The following is a 24,529-nucleotide window of genomic DNA, read 5'->3' as shown; positions in this document are numbered from 1 at the left end:
TTCATTCAGAAAAACAGGTATTTATTTCAAATACTTGTGGGCACCATGAATAAAACATCCTTTTTCCCATCAAGCAATCTGTCCATGAGTAAGAAAGGGAACATAAACAATAATCCATTTAAACATGACAGACATTTAATTAGAGAGGTAAGGACATATGACCATACTTTAGTTTTAATATGGCTCGTAACTTTATTTCTTGAAACCCATTCACTGTGCTTATTCTAAGACAAGGGTAGAGGACTCGAATGTCTGTTTGCAAGAGATGATGACTGCAGATTGTCTAGCTGATAATGATTGAACTGAAACTCTTCTACAATAAATGGTTAGGGGCACTTGGGTGGCTCAGTGGGTTGAAGCCTCTGCCTTTGGCTTGGGTCGTGATCCGAGGGTCCTGGGATCGAGCCCCACATCTGGCTCTCTGCTCCTCGGAGAGCCTGCTTCCTCCTCTCTCTGTCTGCCTCCCTGCCTACCTGTGATCTGTCTCTCTCTCTGTCAGATAAATAAATAAAATCTTAAAAAAAAAATGTAACAATAAATGGTTAATTCCATCTAACACAGATGCCTGTGAAACCTGATCATGTGTGCCTCACAAGATCTAAAGGCAAACCCCAATTATTGTTTAAGGTTATTTGGCAAAACAAGAGATGTTTGGGTGAAATGGCTAACGGGCTGAATGGCTACTAGATTCCTAATCCACCAGGAGTTAAGAATGGAGGGAATAATCCCAACCAAACACAGTTCCGCAAGCCTATCAATGCAAAGAATGCCTCTACCTCACCACATCTCGAACTCTTGTGTATTTCCTCTGATGCATAACTTTGACGGAACAGCTGGCATCTCCTCCAGCCATCTCAAGATAGCCAGCATATCATTTAATGGATTATTAAATTATTTTCCTCATTCACAGTGTTACTAATAATAAAAGGTTCATTTATCGGGCGTCAAATATGTGACAGGAACCGTGCTGGCTTTAACATGGATCGCCTCACTTAATTCCCACGTTAACTCCGTGAGGTAGATCACAATATTCCCATTTTACAGGCTTCGAGTTCCACAGCTGACAAAACCACCCTCTTTATTCTACACTAAAGGATGACAGACTTTTTGTTCAAGGCCAACAGTAAGAAAAAGTAAGAAAAACAATTTACATGTGAATCCAGCATTTTATTCTCCTTCCCTCTCTTGCCCCCCCTTTCTGCCTCTCAACATTAGTAGGTTCCATAACAGCTTCAAGCTTTCTTTTCTGGGTTAACATATTCTCCTTTCTTCTATTTCATTCTTAAAATTCTGTCAAAGACCCTCTAAATTGAATTCACCGTTCACATTTTGAAGAACACTGCTTCACATCTTTCAGTTTTTTGTTTTTACCCAAGTCATACTTATTTCAAATACAGCTCTATGCTTCACGTTAATTCTACTTCTGTTTATAGCTATTAAAAAGGATATATAATTATAAGTTGATTATTCTTAACAAAAGTGTTACTGCATGTCTAATGCAAACTAATATAGTTATTTTTAAAAATAAAAGAAGGCAGAGAATTGAAGGCAATCCTGAATTTTTCAAAAAATATATACATACCTGACTAATTCTATCTAACTAAAGTAAAAAAACTGAAGTTTGGCCAGCTGCAGGAATAAGCAGTTCCAACTTAGGATAAAAGACATTTTGGCGCTGACCTTTGACATGACCATAACTTCCAAACTTGGAAAACACAGCACTTGAGTTATGATCGGATAAACTATGACCTAACCCATCCTGCCTGATGAGCTCATCCTCTCTCCTCTGGTACTGAAATGATTTAATCAGCTTGATTTAACTCTTGCACAAAACCTCAGAACAAAACAAGAAAAAGGGAAAAGAACATGTTATGACATCCATTTGAAAGAATGCCAACCGCATTATATATTTTCACTGATTTAGAACACCTCATGATCATTTGTTTGTACGAAGCTAGAATGTATGGTATTTCTTTATCAGCTTTCATTACAGCGAATATAAACAATTTGGAACATGTAAAGACCACGTAATTTTCTGTTTGCTTTTCCTGTAAGTAATACATATATTGAACAGAAGCATACAAATATAATTTATATTTAGCCCCACCTTTCTAGAAAAGCGTATTATTATACTAAAATGATTTTTGGCAAAATGAGTGAGTATTTTTCATTTTCTGTTCATGACATGTTGTAAACTGAAAGCTGTATCATAGTCAGGTAACAGTTTTATACTTAAAAAAATTTACAGTTTTTTTTTTTTTTAAATTATGGACTTCTATGGTAACACACGTTGAAAAACTAACCAACTCTTCCTCAAACCCATACAAAGTTTTTGTTTCGGCTCCTTTGTGAGTGATAAAATATACACTTTCGCAATGACTTTTAGGGTGTATCAAAGACCTTTATCTCAGTTACTTCACAACAAAAAACTTCATAGAACAGGACCTGACTAAATCTTGAGCTGCCGAACTGAGGAAAAACTTCACAGATTTGTTCCTGCTCCTACCCTCATCCTCAAAATTAGCTCATTTTCGCTTCTGTGGTCAAAATGTTTCTCCATATTTTCATATCATTTTTTGAAAGCAGACCCGGGGGCCTCAATCTCTCGTCATAGAGAATTTTTCCACCCTGTTCTACCATTAATATACATTTTCCCCTTGGCTTAAATCAGGCTGGAGGTCTTTTCCACTACTTCTTTCCTTATGGCCCTAAAAAACTTCCTTTTCTCTCAAGCAGACCATACTAAGCTTTATTCGGAACACAAGAAACAGCAAGTGGCAAACGAGAAGTTGCAAGCCGCATTTCCTGATTACAGCTTTTCAAGGAGATGGTAAATGTAAACCTGCATTCTTCTTTAGCAGCAGTGGCCTCGAATGAAGAGGCTCAAAATTCTATGTTCCAGGGGCGCCTGGATGGCTCAGTGGGTTAAAGCCTCTGCCCTCAGCTCAGGTCATGGTCCCAGGGTCCTGGAATCGAGCCTCGCATCGGGCTCTCTGCTCAGCGGGGCGCCTGCTTCCTCCTCTCTCTCTTTCTCTGTGTGCCGCCTCTGCCTAATTGTGATCTCTGTCTGTCAAATAAATAAATAAAATCTTTAAAAAAAAAATTCTATGTTCCATTAAGGAAGGCCATTTTAATTCATCCCACTAATGGAGAAACTCTTTAGAGTTGGAATGGAACATAAAGCAGGGTAAAACTTTGGCCTCAAGTGGCCAATATTTAGCTTTAAAAAAAATGTGATTAACTGACACCCAATTTGCAAGCTCACTAACATGCCAAAGTTATGCTTCTTTGAATATTTCCTCACAAAAGTGAAGCAAGTGTACATACACGCAGACACCACTTATGTCCACACCAATGTATATCTAGACATGTATACTGTAATGAACAAGAAAGCACAAAATACAGTGAAAAAATAAGCATTGTAATTAGACTGCATTAAGTTTCATTAGGAATAATTATTGTACTTTGAAAAACATTTTCAGTTTTATGATGATTTTTAGTGTGTGTGTGTTTGTACACCTTCTTACATATAAACATTCTTCAAAGTTCTAACTACCAAAATAGTTAGCTCTAGTCAAGGAGAGCACTGCCTCTTTTACCACATTCTTCAAGCACATGACTTTCATTGTACTTCAATCTAGACACTCTATTTCTTGAAACAAATACCTAAAATGTTTTGTTTTAATAGATACTTTAAATTCTAGCTTCAAGGTGCAATCATTGGCAGATACACTTTGGGTTCATGTTCACTTATTGCCTCTGTTCCAGTTTGTTTTATTGCCAAATACATGTAGCTCAGACAATGAAAAGGGTATTGTTACATCTATTGTTTCCCCTTATCTTTCAAAATGGAAAATTCAAAACTAATAACATGAATTACATTTCTAAATGTGTAAGGCCAAAAAAAAAAAAAAACACTGGCAATTTGGCTTTCCATTTTTCAATACTGGTTCAATTTTCAGGAATTTATGAGGCTTAGAAACAATCTGTCATAGTATAGTCGGATTTCCAATATCCATATTAATAGTCACAACAAGTAGCACAGACAATCAAGATTAAAAACAATTGTTTGGTATTGTCAGATGTTTCTTGATTTTCAGAGTTAACCTTCCAACTATGCTCGCCTTAGGATAGTATTATAATGGCTTTTATGCTTGTACAAACTGACAGCAAAATGAGATAGACTGGGTTACAAATCAACAAGGAATGTAAAATATACATAAAGTGAGGACAGGCAGGGAGATACCTTCCCTGACAGGAGACCGGGGTCAGCAAATTTTCTGTATGAACATTCTCTGCACTTCATCTGTCTGGACATCGGCAAAAACCTCAAACAAACAATAATAAGGAACAGGACTTGAAGCACAGGTCTTTGGGGGTGATGTTGTAGAAGCAGAGGACGTCTGTGAAGGAGGAACTAATAACATCCCTGGCTGTGTGCCAACATCGCTTAAACACAGTGTTCTGATCTGACCCTACAATTCTATTTTAAGAGACAAGAGGGTGGGGGAGCCTGGGTGGCTCAGCGGTTTAAGCCTCTGTCTTCAGCCCGGGTCATGATCTCAGGGTCCTGGGATCGAGCCCCGCATCGGGCTCTCTGCTCGGTGGGGAGCCTGTTTCTCCCTCTCCCTCTGCCTGCCTCTCTGCCTCCTTGTGACCTCTCTCTGTGTCAAATAAATAAATAAAATATTTAAAAAGAGAGAGAGAGAGAGAGACAAGAGGGTGGAAAATCAGAGAGTAAAGTGAACCTCTGATCATCATGTAGTAATCTGGGGAGTCAAGAGTTGAGGACAGGATATCTAATTCCAAACTTTAGGGACTTTTAAAGCAGTAAAATCAAGATCTGTCTACATCAATATGTCTAGTAAAATAACCTGCAATGACAGAAATATGGTATATATGTACTATTCAATATGGGAGTATTAACCATATGTGGCTGTTAAGCACAGGAAACATGGCTGGTAGGACTGAGGAACTGAATTTTTATCTTATTTACTTGTTAACTAATTTAAATTTAAATTAAATAGCTACATCAGGTTGATGGCTACCATATTAGTGCTGGAGACATACTGTCTACAGGAAGAAGAGTGAAAGTTGGTTGAATTACTCTGCTTCTTGAGTATCCCTAAGTATGAGAATAAAACTACCACATGTAGAAAGTTATAATAACCTTTATTTTTGTCACATTAAAAAGAAATCCCAATACCACCAATGGGTATTTACCCAAAGAAAATGAAAACACTAACTTGAAAAGATATATGCATCCTTATGGGTACTGCAACATGATTTACAAGAGCCAAGACATGGAAGGACCCCCAAGTGTCCATCCATAGATGAACATAATTCATCTTTTACATATAATGGAGTATTATGCATCACGAGCAAAGGTTGAGATCTTGTCATTTGTGACAACATGGATGGACCTAAAGGGCATTATGCCAAGTGAAATCAGTCAGTTGGAGAAAGACAAATACCACATGATTTCACTCATATGTGTAATCTGAGAAATAAAACAAACAAAAAAGCAGAAGCAGACCCATAACAGAAGAAACTTACGGTTACCCAAAGGAAGGGGAAGGGGGCGGGAACAATGGTGGCAAAAGAGGTGAAGAGGAGTGAGAGATACAGGCTTTCAGCTATGGAATGAATAAGTCACAGGAACAAAACGTACAACAGAGGGAATATAGTCAATGGCATTGTAATAGCATCATATGGTCACAGATGGTAGCTACATATGTGCGTAAGCCACAGACCGCATAACCTATAAACTTGTTGAATCACTTTGTTGTATACCTGAAACTAATCTAATGTCGTGTGTCAACTATACTTAAGTTAAAAAAAGGAAAGAAAGAAAGAAAGAAAGAAAAGTATGGGCACCTGGGTGCTTTAGTCAGTTAAGATCGTGACTCAAGTCACGATCCCAGCGTCCTGGGATTGAATCCCATGTCAGGCTCCCTGCTCAGCAGGGAGTCTGCTTCTCCCTCTTCTTGCCCCTCCCCCTGCTCCTTCTCTCTCTTGTGCTCAGCCTCTCTCTCTCTCTCTGAAATAAATAAATAAATATTTTTAAAAAAATAAATTTTAAAAAGTACAAGTCATGAGAATGAGGTGGAGGGAGGGGAATTGCAGGAATACAGTCAAAAGGCACAAACTTCTGTTTATTAAAAAAAATAAGTTCTAGGGGCGCCTGGGTGGCTCAGTGGGTTAAAGCCTCTGCCTTCAGCTCAGGTCATGATCCCAGGGTCCTGGGATCGAGCCCCACATCGGGTTCTCTGCTCGGCGGGGAGCCTGCTTCCTCCTCTCTCTCTCTGCCTGCCTAAATAAAATCTTAAAAAAAAAAAAATAAGTTCTAGAGATTTAAGCTACAACACAATGACTATAGTTAACACTACTATATGATGTAACTGTAAATGCTAGTTAAGAGAGTAGATCCTAAGAGTTCTCATTATAAGGGAAAACATGTTTTTGTTTTTGCTTTTGTTTTTTATTGTATCTGTATAAGATTATGGGTAGTACCTAAACTTATTGTGGCAATCATTTCACAATATATGTAAGTCAAACCAGTATGCTGTTCCCCTTAAACTTACAGAGTGAGTATGTCAATTCTATTTTAATAAAACAAAAATCAAAACAAACCAGAAAAATAAAAAAAATTAAAAAAAAAAAAAACAGAAGAAATCCCAGTAATACTCCATAATTTTTACTATACTCTTTCAGAATGAATGACATGGGGGGGGCGGCTATATTGAATTTGATCTTTCCCTATGTTTGCAAATTAAAATGCTGGAAAATAATTTGTTTAATGAAAAATGGTAAAGGTGAAATGCACTGAACACTTATAATGTACCTAATACGTTTTTTTTTTTTTTTGCATCCCCCAGCACCCAGTGCAGGAACACTTATTATCTCCATTTTACATTTGCCAGAAAAGAGTCAAAGATAAGGAGAGTAATCACAATTCAAAAGGCAGTTTGAATTGAGATTTTATGTGAAGTATAATTCTCTGGGGCTAGAGAGAAAACTAAATCAGAGGACTTTGTCTCCTGCCTCTCAATAAATGACGTTTTGTCTTTGGAGTCTGGTTTTTAAGACTCTTAAGAGTGTGTACATTGATTATTTCATAAACCTTTGGAATGAAATTAGAAATCCTAGTCATAGCTGAGAGCTGTAAATGTTCATCTTCCATTCAGACCACTCCTCGGGCCATTTATAATAAAACACATTTGTGAGGTGCGTGCACACACACACACATATTTGCACGTGTAAATATAAACATGCATATATTCATATTTACCAAATCTTTATCAGCATTTTTTATATGGAAATGGATTGTGGATACTTTTTCTTTTTGCTTATCTGCATTTTCCAATAGGTATATAACTATCATGCCTTTATAAAAAAAAAAAACTAAATAGATATTAAGAACCTTTATTAGTCATGTAAAACCAAGTTCTAGTATAAAGCACTGAACACAGTAGATTTAAAAAATCTCATTTTAAGATTTTATTTATTTTTATTTATTTGACAGAGAGAGAGAGAGGTCACAAGTAGGCAGAGAGGCAGGTGCGGTGGGGGGCGGGGGGAGCGGACTCCCCGCTGAGCAGAGAGCCCGGTGCAGGGCTCAATCCCAGGACCCCAGGACCCCAGGACCATGACCTGAGCTGAAGGCAGAGACTTAACCCACTGAGCTACCCAGGTGCCCCTAAAAAAAAAATCACATTTTTATAGGGCTTTCATTCTAATGGATCCAAGCCAAAAGTCAGTACCATTGCATTTTTTTCTAGCTACTACTAGGTATTTTAGAGCATATCACAAGTTAAACAGTTATGATTGATTTGGGGGCACCTGGGTGGCTCAGTCAGTTAAGTGTCTGACTCTTGATTTTGCCTCAGGTTATGATCTCAGGGTCATTCGACTGAGTCCTGCATCGGGCTCTGCACTGGGCATGGAGCCTGCTTGAAATTCTCTCTCCCTGTGCCTCTGCCTCTGCCCCTCCCCCATCTAAAAAAAATTAAAAGGAAGAAAAGAAAAAAGAAAAAAATTATGACTGATTTTGGACTCTAAAAAGTACTAAATAATATATTTACCTTTATTAGAATAAAAAAACTATAAATATTATTCATGAACATGAGAGCACAAAAATCTTAATGCTATTATTTAACATGCAATCCTTAGCATATAACTGAAAATTCAAAAATCCTTTTATACTGGATGAATAAATCTAATGGTAAAGGTGGCCAGTTTGAAGACAAACATTTTACTTAGAATATTCAGACAGAAGAATAAAGAAACCTATATAATCAAGTCCAATATTCAAACCCATTTAATAATTAAAGGGAGGTCTGGGGACACTTTTCCTTACTGACAGTAATTTTACTATGAATAGGGCCTTGAGGTATAGATTCTTCTGTGGTTTCAGTGAAGAGTTTTCAGAGTTTCAGGATAAAAGATTTATTGGAGTAAAATAATTTTTAGATTACTGCTACTGCTAATAATAATTAGAAGAGTGAATTTGGTACCATAGAAACATAAGAAATGTAATGCTTGATGTAAATAAATGCTAATGGTCAACAAATAAGAGTTATCTTTATTTTTAGAGTGGTTATATGTAGGTATGTAAGTCCGTCAACATTAAAAAATGCATAAATGTATTTTAAATGCCTACTATGTGCCAAGAAGCTTCCTATCTCATAGTCATACAAGCCTTGAATCCTGTTCAGTTTGTGTTTTTGGGGACCTTGTCTGCCCTTTTTTTGCACTGTGGAAACTTTATAGTTTATTAGACACAAAAGACCTATAAAGCTACCTATGGTGAAAATATGTATGCACATACACAGACATGCACACACACACATATTTTTAATATCCTCAAGACAGTCCTGATAAGCGTAATAATTTCTTCTCAGCACAATTAATGAAGTGTGTCTTTTGGCAAGAACATCCAGTAAGGTCATTTGGCAAAACAACATTTTCCCAAAGGTTCAAATACCTCATTTTCATTGTATAATTTTCTGTCCTTAATTTGATTAATTTCCTTATAGACAAAAAGAAATTCTTTCTCCTTTTCTGACTAAAAATATTATCTGTGGTATGATTCTCTGGCTGTACTGAAAACATAAAAAGAATTACATTCATTAACGATATTGTGGCTTAATAGCATAAATCAATTAACCATTGCCATATTGGTTGGGCAATGAGAGGGACGAAAAATTAAGTACTTTAACTCTTTCAGAGGTGGCTGTCATTATTCTCAATCTTAAATATCTTGACTCATCCTGTACCTTCAAGCCTCATGCTCCATCATGACAGCGTCCACCCCACTGGTTTAAAGCTGTGTAACAGCTCTCCAGTCACCATGGGGCCTTGGCTCCCTCCTTGACCTCTTCTCCAGCCACTCTCTTCCAGTCCTTCATCTGCCCCACTCCCAGGATTCAAGGCATAGACCCAGATCTCTCTGTACTCAGCAAGTCTACCTTCTTCTAACTCCTAAGGCCATAGGACCCTGACCTTGCCAGGACCACTCCTCCAACCCTCCCTCCAGCCATGCTGATACTTCCAAAGTCACAACCACCATCTAATCTGGGGCATGAAAAATTATCTTTGGGGTTGCTGCTTGGCTCAGTCAGTTAAGCATCTGCCTTCAGCTCAGATCATGATCTCAGGGTTCTGGGATGCCCCAGGTGCCCCGTGTTGGGCTCCTTGCTCTGCGGGGAGTCTGCTTATACTGTTCCCTCTGCCCTTTCCCCACCACTAATGCTCTCTCTCTCTTTCTAATAAATAATAATAATAATAATAATAATAAAATCTTTTTAAAAATGATCTCCTTGTGACTTGTATCCCAGTTTTAGTCATTCATGAGAAATTCAGGGCTCCCTGTCATCCTCAGTTTTGACTTGTACTTTCTATCTAACCAATGTTTTCTAACAGCTCCTTACCTTACCGTCTGACATACTATGTACATTTTTACTTATTTAGTAAAATGTAACTGACTACATAGGAAAGGAAGTAGTTACATTCTGCTCCCTGAAATACGAACAGTGTGTGTGGGTGGGTACATTGGAAGTGATCAATAAATATTTGTGAATGATAAAATATTACTCAGTCACAAGAAAGAATGAGATCTTGCCAAATGCAACAACATAGATGGATCTAGACGGTATTACGCTAAGCAAAATGAATCAGTCAGAGAAAGACAAATACCACATGATTTCACTCCTATGTAGGATTTAAGAAACAAAATAAATGAGCAAAGGAAAAAGAGAGAGAGATAAACCAAGAGACAAACCCTTAACTCTAGAGAAAAAACTGGTGGTTACCAGAGGCAAGGAGGATGGAGGGAGGGGTGAAATCGGTGATGGCGATTAAGGAGAGTGCTTGCAGTGATGAGCACTGAGTCATATATGGAAGAGTTCAATCACTGTATTACATACCTGAAGCTAATAAAACACTAATAAAACACTGTGTGGAAACCATGCTGGATTTAAAATTTATTTAAAAATCTAATAATAATAATAAAGAATAAAAATTAAAATCTAAAATAAATAAATATTTATGAATGAAATAATATTGAGTTTCTTACAGTTCACACCTTATCCTTTCATGGGGCTTTTTTTTTTTTTAAGTTGGAGTAGAAATGTACATGTTTTCTCTTCTTGAAACTCCCTTCCACCCTCGCCTCCCAGGGACCACTGCAAGTGTCCCCTCCCAGCATGTGCTATGCAATTAGAGTGACACATTGGCTGAGACTTGAAGGAGTTGGGTTTGTTTGGCTGTGAGATAAGGGACCATAGCAGACTTAAATCACAGCAAACACTTCGGTATTTAAAGAGTCTGGGCTGCAACAGGCAAGAGACAGAGAATTGGGACTGTAGGCAGATCCTCAAGCTACGTGGCATTGTGCTCACTGCTATGAAACTCAGGTTTTATCATTTTCTTCACTGCAATGCCCAGGCTTTGGAGTGGCATTAAAGCCACCTTGGTGGGAGGGGGCGGCAGGGGAAGGGAGTCTCAAAAGTTGTGGGAAGGCCAGTGACTGGGACTTCCTGTACGTACATTTCTCCTGCACCCCTTTCCTTCACCAAAGCAACTCTTTTTTTAATCTGCTTTAAATATCAAGGATTTAAGTTTACATGAAAAATAAAAACATTTCAAAAACTGTGCACAAGGTGATAGTGAAGGCCTGAGACTTGGAAACCCAAGAGTAATCTAATCAGGCTTTGGAGTGAGAAAGCACACGGTGGAGATGGGAAGTCGGGCCCAGCTGGGAGCCATGCTGATGGGTCGTCTATAACACAAACAATGACTGACACTGGCAGAATGTTTCAGGAGTTATAATGAGCAATAGAGAGCATTTTGTGATTAACTAAACATGAGGCATGAAGCAGTACAGGGTTGGAAGAGTCCAAGATTTTAGGATCGGAAAAGTGATAGATACTTGGGTTCCATTCACCAAGAGACAAGACAGAGAGAAGCAGGTGTAGGCAGAATATAATTATTTGACTTTCAAACACATTTAGTTCGATTCCTTATGGGACAGCCAATGAAGAGTTCCATCTGGAATATAGTTAATACATATTCTCTGTGAACTGAAGAAACAGTTCTGGGTTGCATGGGGAATAATTAAGGCATTTTATGTTAGTGCCTATTTTTTGTATGATATGAAAAAAAAAATTAGCCTATTGAGAATGAGGGGAAAGATTTGAATAAACTAAAGGAAGTATGAAAATTTTAGCCTAATTGATCTAGGAGTCAGTATCAAGAATAAATAGTTTTTATGGTGGTTTTTAAAAAAACTGAAGAGGTGTTAAGGCCATGTTAAAATTGGATGTTAAGAATTTGTAGAGGTAACAATCTGCATATTTATGAAATTTCTCTTTGGTTACTTTCAGTGTTCAAGTTGCAGGGACTGAAATATGAAATCATAATATTGATTCATGGTCAAGGGTATACGAGCCATTTGCCAAAAAACAAAGGTTTCAAATGATTGATCCATTCTGCAAAGAGAGTAGTTCAGGTGATAGATTCTGGGGATGAAGTTAAAATCAGAAATTAGTCACTGGGCAGGCAAACATGTGAGGCATTAGGGACCTGACATTCACAATGAAGCAGAAGAGGTTATGAGAAAGCCGGACAGATAGAGCATTAGGGATATCTTCAAAAATTAAAAATCCAACCTGGGAATGGCAGAAAGAATCATCTTACATTTTAAGTAGGTGATAAGAGGCACTTACACTGCAACAAAATATTCCCCCCAAAAATCATTCACTACACAAACTACCAGATGTATCAGTAGCTACTGCAAGTTCCGACAAAAACCAACTACACACACACCCCACCCCCCACACACAACTTTGATGCCTCTTCCTAACTATTTAAAAATTTTATTCTATTAAAAACTAAATGTTTTACATTTACCACATCTCTAATACTTGAATATTGTTCACTAACAACAATAATATTTTTCCCAATTTGGTTTTTTTTTAATTGAGAAACCATTGTTCAGTTGATATACAGAGTCAAGAATGACTATCATATCCCTGTTGGTACTGTAGTAACGAAATGTAGTAAACTGTAAGCGGGGGGGTGGGGGGAACAGATTATAGCTCATTTCTATTCAAAATTTATTTGTGATTTTTCAGCCCAACTACATCTTGTGTAGATAACTTTGATCACGGCAAAGCAGGGTTCTAAACATAAAAAACCACTCCATTTTTACTATCAAAGGTAAGTTTGAAAGAATATGGGGTTGAAAACAGACCTACAAAGGACACCACGCACTTATGCTTTACAATGTGGAGACCAAGTTTTGAAAAGGAATTCCAGTTTATTTTTTGCTGCATGAGAGCTACACAGCCCATCTTGCAATTCCTTTCAAGTAGATCTGTGCAGAATATGTGGCTGTCCCAAATGAAGTACAAGCTGTTACCCTTTAATTTTTTTTTTTTTTCCATTTTGGAACCTGATTTGATTTCTACTCCTTGTAAATTTGGCATCTTATATGTAATACTTACTACATGCTGTTTGAAGACAAGAGGGTTTGAGATTTTAATTTTTTACAAACCTACCTAATTAATTAGAAACTCTCCTCTCTTCCCTCCAAGTCTGACGCAATTACTCAGACAACATCTCAAAAACTGCCCCCCTTCTTTCTCCATATGCAAGAAAGTATTGCTTCATAGAAAATGAAAGAAGAGACAATTTTGTTATTTTATTCAGTCTATGGTATGTGCAATCCATTTATAGCATGAAATGGAGAACAAGGGAGTTTTAATTTCTAGATCAAAGTAAGGAACTGTCCCATTTTTTTTTTTAAATTTTTTTTTTTTTTTTTTTTTTTATTTTGCCAGAAAGAGAGACCACAAGTAGACAGAGAGGCAGGCAGAGAGGCAGGCAGAGAGAGAGAGAGAGGGAAACAGGCTCACCGCTGAGCAGAGAGCCCGATGTGGGGCTCGATCCCAGGACCCTGAGATCATGACCTGGGCCGAAGGCAGCGGCTTAACCCACTGAGCCACCCAGGCGCCCCGGAACTGTCCCATTTTAAAATGCTCAGCCCAGAACACTGGTAAGCTCCAAGAGCACACCGTAAGAACAGGCTGAAAAAGACTCACTCAGAGAAAAACAAGTGGGGTGAGTCCTTTCAATGCATGATATAGGGGAATTATTTAAGGAACTAAAAATATTCAAGGGTAGTTAAGGTTATGATGAACGTATTCAGTTATATATTTTGAAAGGATCAAAATATATCCTGTGGAAGGTGTACACTAAAACAGCTTGCACCAACATGTGATTGCTCTAGGAAAGATACATTATTTCATTAACAGAAAGGGAAGCCGCGCAACATAAAGTTTAGGAGTATGGACTCCTCATCAAATTACCTAAGCCTTGTTTATGGTTCAACTACCTGTTTCTTAATTGGATGTTTTAATTTTTTAATTTATTAGTGTCAATTATTAAACAATTTCTATTCCGTTATCCACACTTTGATATTCTACTTCGGGAGCTAGGGCTGGAAGTCTCCAGACAAGTGTTCCCCCTGAAATCCCTAGGCCCCTTTCAGAGAACCTGTAACATCAAAATGATTATTATTGATAATTCTGAGATACCGTTTGCTTTTTTCCTTTCATTCTCTTGTGTGTGTGCAGTAGACTTTTCAAGAGGCTGCATAATATACGATACAGCAACAGAAACACAGAAGCAGATGGGAAGCCAGAGAGGTTAAAGAGATTTTCAACGATATCAAACAATGTCACTCCTCCCATGGGTGTTTTTAGTTTTTAAAGATATTTTTCAGAAAAATGTTATTTCTGTTAACATAATAGGTCGATGATTGTTATTTTTACAGTGTTTGATCTTTAGTATGGATATAATAGGTAACACCCAAGCTCTTTGGGGTCCTAAGTAATTTTAGGAACCCCCCAAAATCCTGAGATCACAAAAAGTATGAGAAACACTGCTGTAGACCACATTTCTCCATTATGTGCTGGATTCCTATTGCGGTAAGAGGGGGCACTAAAGAGACATGACACGGAAGGAAGGAGAAGCGGCTGCTTCCTGCTAGTCTGTCTTCACTTCCTGTTAGATCTCTCCAGTACACGTTTCCAGGAGCAACCGGCTCTCGTCTCCAGCTTATTTCCACATTGAGAAAGACACAGTGAGCCTGGCTTCACAATCCTGCACAGACCATTGTGATATTCCTAAGAGGTCTGCCAGGCAGCAAGCCCCTCTTGAGCTCCTGAGCTACCAAACCCAGAAGTATCCCTTCCACAGAGGTCCCAGAGTGAGACCTGCCAGGTGACACCTTCCCCACAGAACCCAGCATCCCAGTTCGAAGAAGTCCTTCCTCCAAACTTCTGAATTTTGATTATTTCTATCTAGGAGTGGCACATGCTTCCTGCGGTTCTACCTCTGCATTACCTTAGTAATTGTCTGTAGTTTTTCAACCCTCCAACACTGTTTAACCAGCCACCTATTTTACATTTGCTAGGGCAATACAGTGAGATTTTTGTTCTCCTGATTGGACGGAGCTGGACACAATTAGCAACGAGTATTAATTCATTAACATCTCTGAAAAGCTACACATAATGACAAAACCAATCATCTCCACAGTGATATTAAATTAAAAAAAATAAGTGTCTAAGAGAAAAATCAAAACTCTTCTATCAGGGTGCCTAGGTGACTCAGTTGGTTAAGCAACTGCCTTCAGCTTGGGTCATGATTCTGGGGTCCTGGGATCGAGTTCTGTATCGGGCTCCCTGCACAGGAAGGAGTCTGCTTCTTCCTCTGACCCTCTCCCCTCTCATGCTTTCTCTCTCTCTCCCTCTCTCTCAAATAAATAAATAAATTCTTACCATAATGAAAAGCCTTTTCTTTGAAAGTATGTTAGAAATTTACAGAAGTGATATAAATATTGTGTTTCCTACACATAACTGCTTTGTGACTACATTTTCATGTATAAAGTTATCTATATTTAACCAGTTATTTCAAAGAGCACTTTTCCATATTTGATGGAAGTTTCTCTTAAAATTATTACCTAAACATAGACTTCTAAGACTTTGAATGACAAGTGATGGATAATGATAAAGTATATTTTCTCTAATGTTTAGCTATTACTATGTTGGAGACACTTTAAATATTTTGCACAATCTTAGTATGAAAGTATAAATCCTGAAAGAAAGATATTTCTTAAGCAAATCATCTCTTTTCTTGTAGAGAACTTGAAACTGAATTTCCTTTTGAGGATTTTACTACATATACTTATTTTTTCTTTTGTAATTACAGAATTACCTTATTCAATGCTGTTTCTTCACATGTGTGTGGACCCTAATTACTTCCTGGGGTCACTTATTTTTAGTCAGAAGAACTTTCTCTGGTATTTCTCTACATATACATTTTTAAAGTACATAATTAGACTTACCTCCTGAAAGGAGAGCAGGCTTACTTTTTCCCATTGGACTAGAATGAGGACATTTGTTGCTAAATGACATGAAAAGGTGTGCTGTGAAATCATCGGGAAGCTCTGCTTCCAGGAATGTCTTCATAAATAGCTTAAAACCTTCAAAATCTATTGTCTGGGGAAAAAAAATTAAATATATATTATAAGACTCAACCAATGTTAAGATTACATTCTAAGTTCAGAATCAATAGCAGTAGAAATGACTTCAAACATTTCTATATCCAAGTCCACGAATGGACGGTAATTGAGACACACACAGTCATAGGCTAACGGTGGAGCTTGCATGTACAGACACTTACGTACACCTCACCTGTGGCAGGGCAACAAGAAAGGCAAAAGCTTTCCAGTCAGAGGTTTCTATCTCCACACTGTCTGTATCACCTTAAAAAAATCTGCTCTTTGAAACTCAGTTTCCTCTTCCGTAAATTGGGAGTAATATTCCCAATCCCACTGTGTTACTATTGTAACTCAATCGGGCAACTAATGTGATGCAGAGTCATGAACACAGCATGAATACTCTGAACTAAAAGAACCTCTCTTCTCCTTTCCTTGTCTCTAATGGTGAATCTTGTTCTCGACAACTGGAGAAAGGGGTTAATGTAGAAGTTTTACCATAACACCAACATCAACTGATACGAAATTCCAAAGTGAAATTCTAAAACTTCCCATGCAAACTTTCAAAGAAACCTATTTCAAGATCTTTGCCCACGCACACTTGCTGCAGGTCTACAAAAACAAACACAAGCAAAAAACCAGACATTTATTTGGAGAGACCATCACTACATTGAGAGTCCCCATGTCCACTCAGGGAAACAGTGATGGGAACCACTTCTATCCTCCAGCTAAGGAGAGGATTTCACAGGAGCCACCTGGAGAGCAGAGGACAGTGGACCAGGATCTGACTCTTGCCGGGAAAATTGAGGACAAAGGTATAGGTGCTTTGGGACAAAGGCAAGTAAATGGTACTGTACTGTACTGGGCTTGGCCAACACCCTCATGACTGTAGGGACAATGACGCATAAAGGCTTCCTGGGAAATCAATGTAGACCATCTGGAAGAGGCCAGTGGCATTGTGTTGGGTCCCATCCAGTAGGCCATTTGAAAGGACAAGGAGACCTACAGAGAAGAAACTGGAATAAAGCCACACCTGTCCAGATCAAAAAAGTGCAAGGTCAACGGGCCTCATAGGAAGCCCGTGAAGGGCATTTTTTTTTCCTACCCGGTTCAGTATAACTGAGATGAAACTAAAAATAGAGCAAAAATGAAATTTGGCAGACTGACGTTCTTAATTTTGATCAAACTTCTGGCAGATGAGAATAAAATTAATTCTTTAAACTGCTATTTTGGATAGATAAAGTATTTATTTGTTCCATGCAATTATATTGGGGTAAGATGGTACAGAATGACCAATTTTATTATAACATTGTTTTGAATAAACCTAAAATGGAATGTGACATACAGGGATATCACAAGAGAAAGTACATTTTTGTAGATTAGATCATGGGCCAATTAAGAATATAGACTATGGGGCGCTTGGGTGAATCAGTCGTTAAGCATCTGCCATCGGCTCAGGTCATGATCCCAGGGTCTGGGGGTCGAGTCCTCCCTCTTCCACTCCCCCTGTTTGTGCTCTCTCTCTCTCTCTGTGTCAAATAAATAAATAAATAGAAATCTTTAAAAAAAAAAAAAAAAGAATATGTGCTCTGTATGCTTCTGAACCTAACAGAATCTCAAGCCAATAAAAAAACCAAACCAAAACCAAAATACAACCAACAACCAAAAACAAACAAAACAAAAACTTCACTTTGTTTATTAATGGTTGCAAAACTCTGTCTACCCCTTATTCTGACATTTTTAGCTCGTTTAATCTTGCTTTGCTTATTCACAAAAGGCATTTCAGGCATTTACACTAGTGTCAGTAAAAAAGGCTTCATTTTCTTCCTTATATAAGAAATCACCACCACCACAAAACATTATAATTCTACTTGTGGAGTGAACCACATAACTAAAAACCATGAATAATATAAAAACATAAGAATAGCCTCAGGTAGCAGAAGTACTTCCAAAAACCAATTTGCTACCATGAATGAAACTGAGGTTTCAAAAGACTCAGATAAGGCCAACAGTCAGACCACTGTATCCAAATGCATTTTCTTGAGTGGAGACACCTACTCTTACTAATAAGGTTCCTTAGGCAATGCCTGTCTCCAATTTTAGTATATGTGCTGCCGAAGGGAGCATGGCAATGCCTGTCTCGAGAGAAGTAATCCATGCTCAGCTGGATTAGTGACCAACTTTGGTAGACAGTCCTCAAATGCGTGAAGCCTCATGAGACACCAGGATTTAATTTTATTACAAAAAATATGGTAACTTTCTGTAACAAACATATTCATAGACATTGTGGTTAGAAGCATGGTTATTTATATTCCCTCTTGCTTCTTAGCCCGAAACCTTCTATGGTCAGCACTGTGTTTGCCAACACAACAGATGACAGGAACATGGTTTTGAAGTCGGACCTGGATCTACTCTCAGATCCAACACTTTCAAACTTGTGTCAGGGTGGGCAATTTATTAATCTCTCTGTGCCTTAATTTCTCCATCTACAGGTAAGAATAACTATCTGCTTCTTGGTCTGTTGGAAATTTCAAACAATTTTTGAAGAATAAGTCTCAAAACCACATTACCTCAAATGTTCTTATATGCATTTAACAAGTCATTACATGGTTCATCCTTTTTGGTTACTATTATTACTTGTTTTAGAAAGCTGGTAACAAGATATGAACAAAGGACTAGAATTGTTCACAGTTTTTCTCTGGATCTTCTGTTAGCGTATGATTATATTTTACAACAGAACTATTTCAAGACAAGAGTTTAACATGATAAGAAAAGAAAACAGTAACAACCAACCAACAAACAAAAGAAAATTAAGGACTTGAGAAGAAAGTATTTTTGTAACATATTCCAGTATCTCCACTACCACCTGAGAGATTTGGGGCAAGGAATTTATCTGCTCTTTTAAAGAAAAAATCTGCCATATCCCAAGTGTGCTCTTTATAGAGCCTTACATAACCTAAATGGAACCTCTTTGAAACTAGAGCCTATAATTTAATGATGAAAGCCAGAAAAATACACAATCAAGAAGAAAAATAAAATAAATGTACAGCATCCCTGTTAATAAGGAATGCATTACTCCTTAGTCCTTTTGTTTCAGTTGCAGGAAAACTTTCTAAAATTAAATGCTGCACCCCTACCTTGCTCAGTAAGCCAAAAGCAGTTTAGTTTTATTCTCTCACAGCTCTAAGCCTCAATTTTTTCCATATAAAGTGATAAATAAGATCGACCATTCAAGATTGTCATCTAAATGTAATAATAAATCAATATGAAGCACTTAACATGCCCTTGGGCACACAGCATGTAAAATAAATGAAATAATAAAATAATAAAAGGAAGTCCTGGTTTGAGGTTTAATGGATTTTTTATTATCTTAATTTGCTTTCCTCTTTATTAGTCCAGAAAACCAGAAAATTCACTACATCTTCCTCAATCAAGTCTGCAGTTTTGGTGTTTTAGACATTTTGCAATTATTGTTTTATATCAGGCAACATTGTCTAAACCCTGTTTTTAAAACATGAACATTTATAAACAGCCATTTTACTTAAAAAAAATCTATTATCAAAGTAAGAATGAAGCTTTCTATATGATGATGTCATCTATTAAGTTTTACTGATGATCTAAACCTCTTTCAAGCTTCTTCACAGTGTTGGTAAGAGCAAAATTCCCCTCTCTTACATTTCAATCATTACACACAGCTGACAAAGTTATAAAACTCAAACTTCTTTAAAGCCAAAAATTAGCTATTTCAGTGTTTCCAATTCAGAGAGGAATTATTCTTCCATATTTTTTTCTGGTTATCCCATCTCCTTTTCTTATTGGTAAAAGATTTTCAAATCTTTTAAAATTCCATGTTGTCCAACATATCAGACCTTTCTGTGGGCACTGTCCTCTAACTATTTATTTTCCTTCTTTCATGATTCAGTAGAACGTCACTCAATTTAAGTATCTTGTTTTCTACTGCTCTCATGCAGCAGCATTAAAATTGGTTTTGAACACATTATAACCCTCGGAAAGAATGAGATCACTTATATGCACATCAGTGAAAACACTAATGAAAAAGGTTGGGTTGGACTTCAGTGAGTGAGTGTTCAAATATCAAATTGGCTATAAGCTCAGAGACATACATACCACAGAATGTTTAAAATTTTGAGAACTGCTTCTTCATTTTTTTCCCCCCTTAAGGAGCAGCCACAGACTATTTAGGGAGATAACAGAGAGAATCTGCAAAGAATTCAGACTGATGGAGCTGCTCAGATGTTGCTGCCAAATTGGCAGAAATTCAAAACACATTTCTATATGCCTTTCATTATTATATCTGACCATCTGGATCCTTTGTTTTCAAATCCCTGCTAATACTAAAAAAATAACACTAGTATTCATCCAAGTAGATTCAAAGTGAATGAAAATAAATGTCATCACTCTATCATTAATTTATTCTGGTGGTTTCAGGATGGAGATTTTCTCATATTCAGCAAATGTTCATTGTACAGCCACTTTGTACTAGACTCTGTTCTAGCTGTTGGGGTAAAGATGCTACTGGACCATGCAAAAATTCTTCCACCAGAGGCTTATCTTCTAATAAAGGGAATAAGTAAATAGAAAAATAAGTAGGCTAAATGTACAATGTTTGACAGTATGAAGCGTTGTGGGAGAAAAAAAGAAGGAAAACGTTTATATATTTTGGGAGGGGGATGCACGTAGTTTTAAATCTGATGATCAGGAAATGATAATCCGTTCTTCGAATATAGATTTAAAGAGGATGAGGGAGATAGCTTTGCACATATTTGGAGAAAGACCATCTCAGACAGACAAAACAGGTAGTACAAAAGTACTGAGGTATAAAAATGATCCTGTTTTAGAGGCATTTCTAAAAAAGCCAGTGAGGAGGGGCAGGAGAGCAGAATAGGAGTAAGGGCAGACTAGAGTAGGAGGAAATGCATTTCTGTGTGTTTATTATAGAAGGTTAGGGGAGAAATACATCAACTGTGACAACTGTAGCCCCTTGCAACAGTCTAATCATTAAGTTTTTAATTTAAGATACAATATTGAAGATGGCCCATACGCAAATTCTTCATGTTGTCATAGATACAAGATAGTATATTTTTTGGTGTGTCGAGACTGGATCCTTCGTGGGGTTACAAGAAACCTGTAAGAAGCTATTCAAATTGATGTGTTACAATTATGATAAAATGCAGCTAATTAAGCTCGTAAATATCTATGTAAATACTTTCTCAAAATTTTACATGGTTCCATTCTAACTGATGTCACATATTGAAAAGAAAGTTGCTATATTTCAACAATCATTAATATAGTCAATAAGAGGTCATTAATACGGAATTATAGAGGGTGTTTTATTATTCAGTATGGTGGTCTATTTTCAAAACTGTGCTCTGGTTGTAGGTTTGATAAGAAAAGTAAAAGGACTGAATTTGCATTGGAGTCATAGAGAAGATAAGCAGAAATACTGGTTAACATGTTACTTCCATTCCTTGCTAACTAACCATCCTGGCACTTAGGAAGTTGTAGGAGGAGGAACAGATACAACAGACTCAATATCTCTAGTATCCGAACAGCATTCTGGATTGTGGCCAGGCTTGGCAGGGGAAACAAATCACATCTCATGTCCTCCACTCATACCTCATGGTAGAAGGAAATCAATTTAGAGTTGGAAAGACATCAGAGTTCTATTTTCTCACTTTATAGTTGAGAAAAGTGAGGCTCAGAAAATAAAGGTGACAGGATTGGTTGGTGGTATATCTCAGATATTCCCACTTTTACTTTTCATGTATATTCTAGAACTTTTGTATGAAATCATGTTGGTCTCTCAAGTGTGATCAACAGCCACCGCCTTTAAACATGAATAGAACATCTATACATCAGGCACAGAGCTAATTATTTTATATACACTTCAGAATTTAACCCTCTTAACAACTCAATAAGGCCAATATTCTTTTCACTGCATAGCTAAACAAACTGAGGCTAGTAACTTGTCCATAACCTGCTAATATGTGGCAGATGTGGGATTTGAACTCAGTTCAGTTGGACTCCTAAGACCACGTTTTCTCTGTTCTACTTTCCAGATACTTTCCTTAATGAGAAGGGTTGAATTTGGTTCTGAAAGGACAATTATAGCCTACAATAAAAGGGTGTTTATATGATTGCTAATAATTATACCAGTGTCAATATCGCTGCTGAAGACACTTAAAATATTACATTAGGCAGCAGCACTACCAAATGTAGGTTATGAATTCCCAGGTTTCTTATTAAGGGAATGAAGCAACTCAGCTGTCTAAATTTAAAGGTTATACACATGAGCAGAACCTACAGTGCAGAGTACCAAGTACCAAGATGAGGGAAGCCCAGGGAACTGTGAAATGTAACTCAGCCTTGGGCCAAGGATCATCTACTAACAGGAAATGTAAAGAGAAAATCCTACACTCACTGAACACTCATAGACCAAGAACACCATAGAGCAATAAATATGCATGCCCTTCTCCCAAACCTCCCCCCACCCATGGCTAACCTCAGCTTTCCCTGTTCCTTCTATTCTGCAACTGAAATTTCCTGCCTATTAAACATCTCCATATGGAACAAAGACTTAGCAAGAAAAAGGAAGAAACTCATTCTGTTGACCCCTAGAAAAAGCAGGGCTAATTTTGACACCAGTTTTCAGAAAGCCTCTAGTAGGGATGGAGGTTATGCAGGAAGGCATGTTTGTTGACCAAGGTGTTCAACAAATGTTCTTTAATAGCTAAATCCTCTGCTTTATAAAAGCAGCCATTGACTCTGAAGCATCGCCTCCTAAAACCATAAAGCCCACATAGTCTGTCTTTAGGGAACTGGTAGGTTTCCCAGAGGTCAGGAGTAAGATGAGGGAAGTGTCATCCTCTGAAAGAGACTAGTAAAGTCATCACAGTCCATGAGTTGCCATTTCCGTCTGGCCTCATCCTAGGAGATTGTAATATGTAGGACCTGTATCTAAGGCAATCAAGATCCTTCTGGTGTGACCAACTGTACTGTAACATGTTGGGAATTAGATCACAGGGTTGCTGTCATTAAAACCATAGGGAATACTTATGAATAAAAAGCTAGTATATATCCATTACTGTCCTGGGGAGACAATATTATGGTTTTAAGTATCTCATGCATTTTGGTAAGTCATATTCCCAATATAATAAAAAAATCCATTCAGAGATCTCCAAAATGTGTTGTAATTCTATGCACCCAGCTGAACTATGGACCCAAAACTTGCTTTGCAGAATAGGCTTTATGGGGAGAGAGTGACTGAAGCAAGAGATGGGTTACTCTTTTTCCCGGAAGGTGAAGCTCAGTGGCATTTCAGTTCTATTTCCCTTACAGATTGTAATAGCACTATAGATGTGTAATCCCCACCCCCCCCAAAGAAATCCCTATCAATTGTATTTACATGCAATTATAAACCTCTCATTATAAATTAATAAAGACTCTCAGTAAATGAATTATTTTATTGGAGTCTAATCATGTTTTGATGATATTAGAAAATTAAATTCAAGAGTCTACAAAACTAAATCCCACCCTCTAGACCCTCTTTGAGTCCATTAAGGTATTAGCTTCTCCACTCAAGACTCTGATTTGAACAAATACCAGTCAGTTATAACTTTATAAGGATTATAGATAGCCTTGCATATTATACAAATCTTAATGGTACAGAAGTACAGGTCAGTGATATGGATGAGAAATTCATAGCTCACATCAGAATAAAGAAAGAAAAGACAGATTTTAATAGAAAAGAAAATGTCTTACTTGGTTAAGAATGTCTTGTTTCTGTGCATGCAAGGAAAGAAAGAATACAGGTGTTAATGAAAGATAACTTATACTCATTAACTCATTCTGCTGATAACTAAAAGGTCGATTTTACAGATTGATTTTTAATACATACCCTAGACCCATGAATCTCAGAATGTGGTCCTAAAACAGTATCATTATCATCAATTGGGAAGCTGATGGAAATACACATTTTTGAGAAACTAAAGAGAGGGCAGGAGAGAAGGCAGCGATCTCTGTTTTAAAAAGACCCCCAGGTGATTCTGATACAAGCTAAAATTTGAGAATCATTTACCAGATCAATCTGGGAGTGTAATAAGCAAGGAGTTCTATTAGGAGATAAATATAATGAATATTACATATAAGATAATTAAAACCTTCCAGAGAAGATTAAAAACACAACAGTATATATAAATCTATATTAGATTATTAATGTTTATTTCTCACTCCTAAAGCTTCCATCTTACAGAGTAGCATGCCTGGCCCATTACTATGCCTTTAAAGATAAATATCTTCCCATACATAGACCACTACTTAATTTCTTCCCATGTCTTTAGACATCAATGGAATAATTTAGAATTTAATTTGAAACCCAGGGAGGAATATATTATACATGTATATAAGGTATTATATTATATTAATATGTTTCTATATTAATATTAT

At 37.2% G+C, this 24,529-nt stretch overlaps 1 protein-coding gene across 3 annotated transcripts in view; it reads right to left on the bottom strand.

Annotated features, from left to right (window-relative positions):
* DGKB (diacylglycerol kinase beta) overlaps positions 1-24,529 on the bottom strand; it is a 684,789-nt gene that overhangs the window by 505,077 nt on the left and 155,183 nt on the right. For 2 of the 3 annotated variants that reach the window (XM_046021573.1, XM_046021574.1), the window contains exons 4-5: positions 23,846-23,866; positions 15,911-16,064 (exon numbers count right to left, since the gene is read on the bottom strand). In XM_046021573.1, the coding sequence (XP_045877529.1) occupies positions 15,911-16,064; positions 23,846-23,866 (175 nt within the window). The remainder of the gene's footprint in view (positions 1-15,910; positions 16,065-23,845; positions 23,867-24,529) is intronic. The other variant, XM_046021575.1, reaches the window with a different exon arrangement.

This window comes from Meles meles, chromosome 10, assembly GCF_922984935.1.
Source record: "Meles meles chromosome 10, mMelMel3.1 paternal haplotype, whole genome shotgun sequence".
In the NCBI taxonomy this organism is placed as follows: Eukaryota; Metazoa; Chordata; class Mammalia; order Carnivora; family Mustelidae; genus Meles; species Meles meles.
This window is presented reverse-complemented; position numbering and strand designations above follow the sequence as displayed.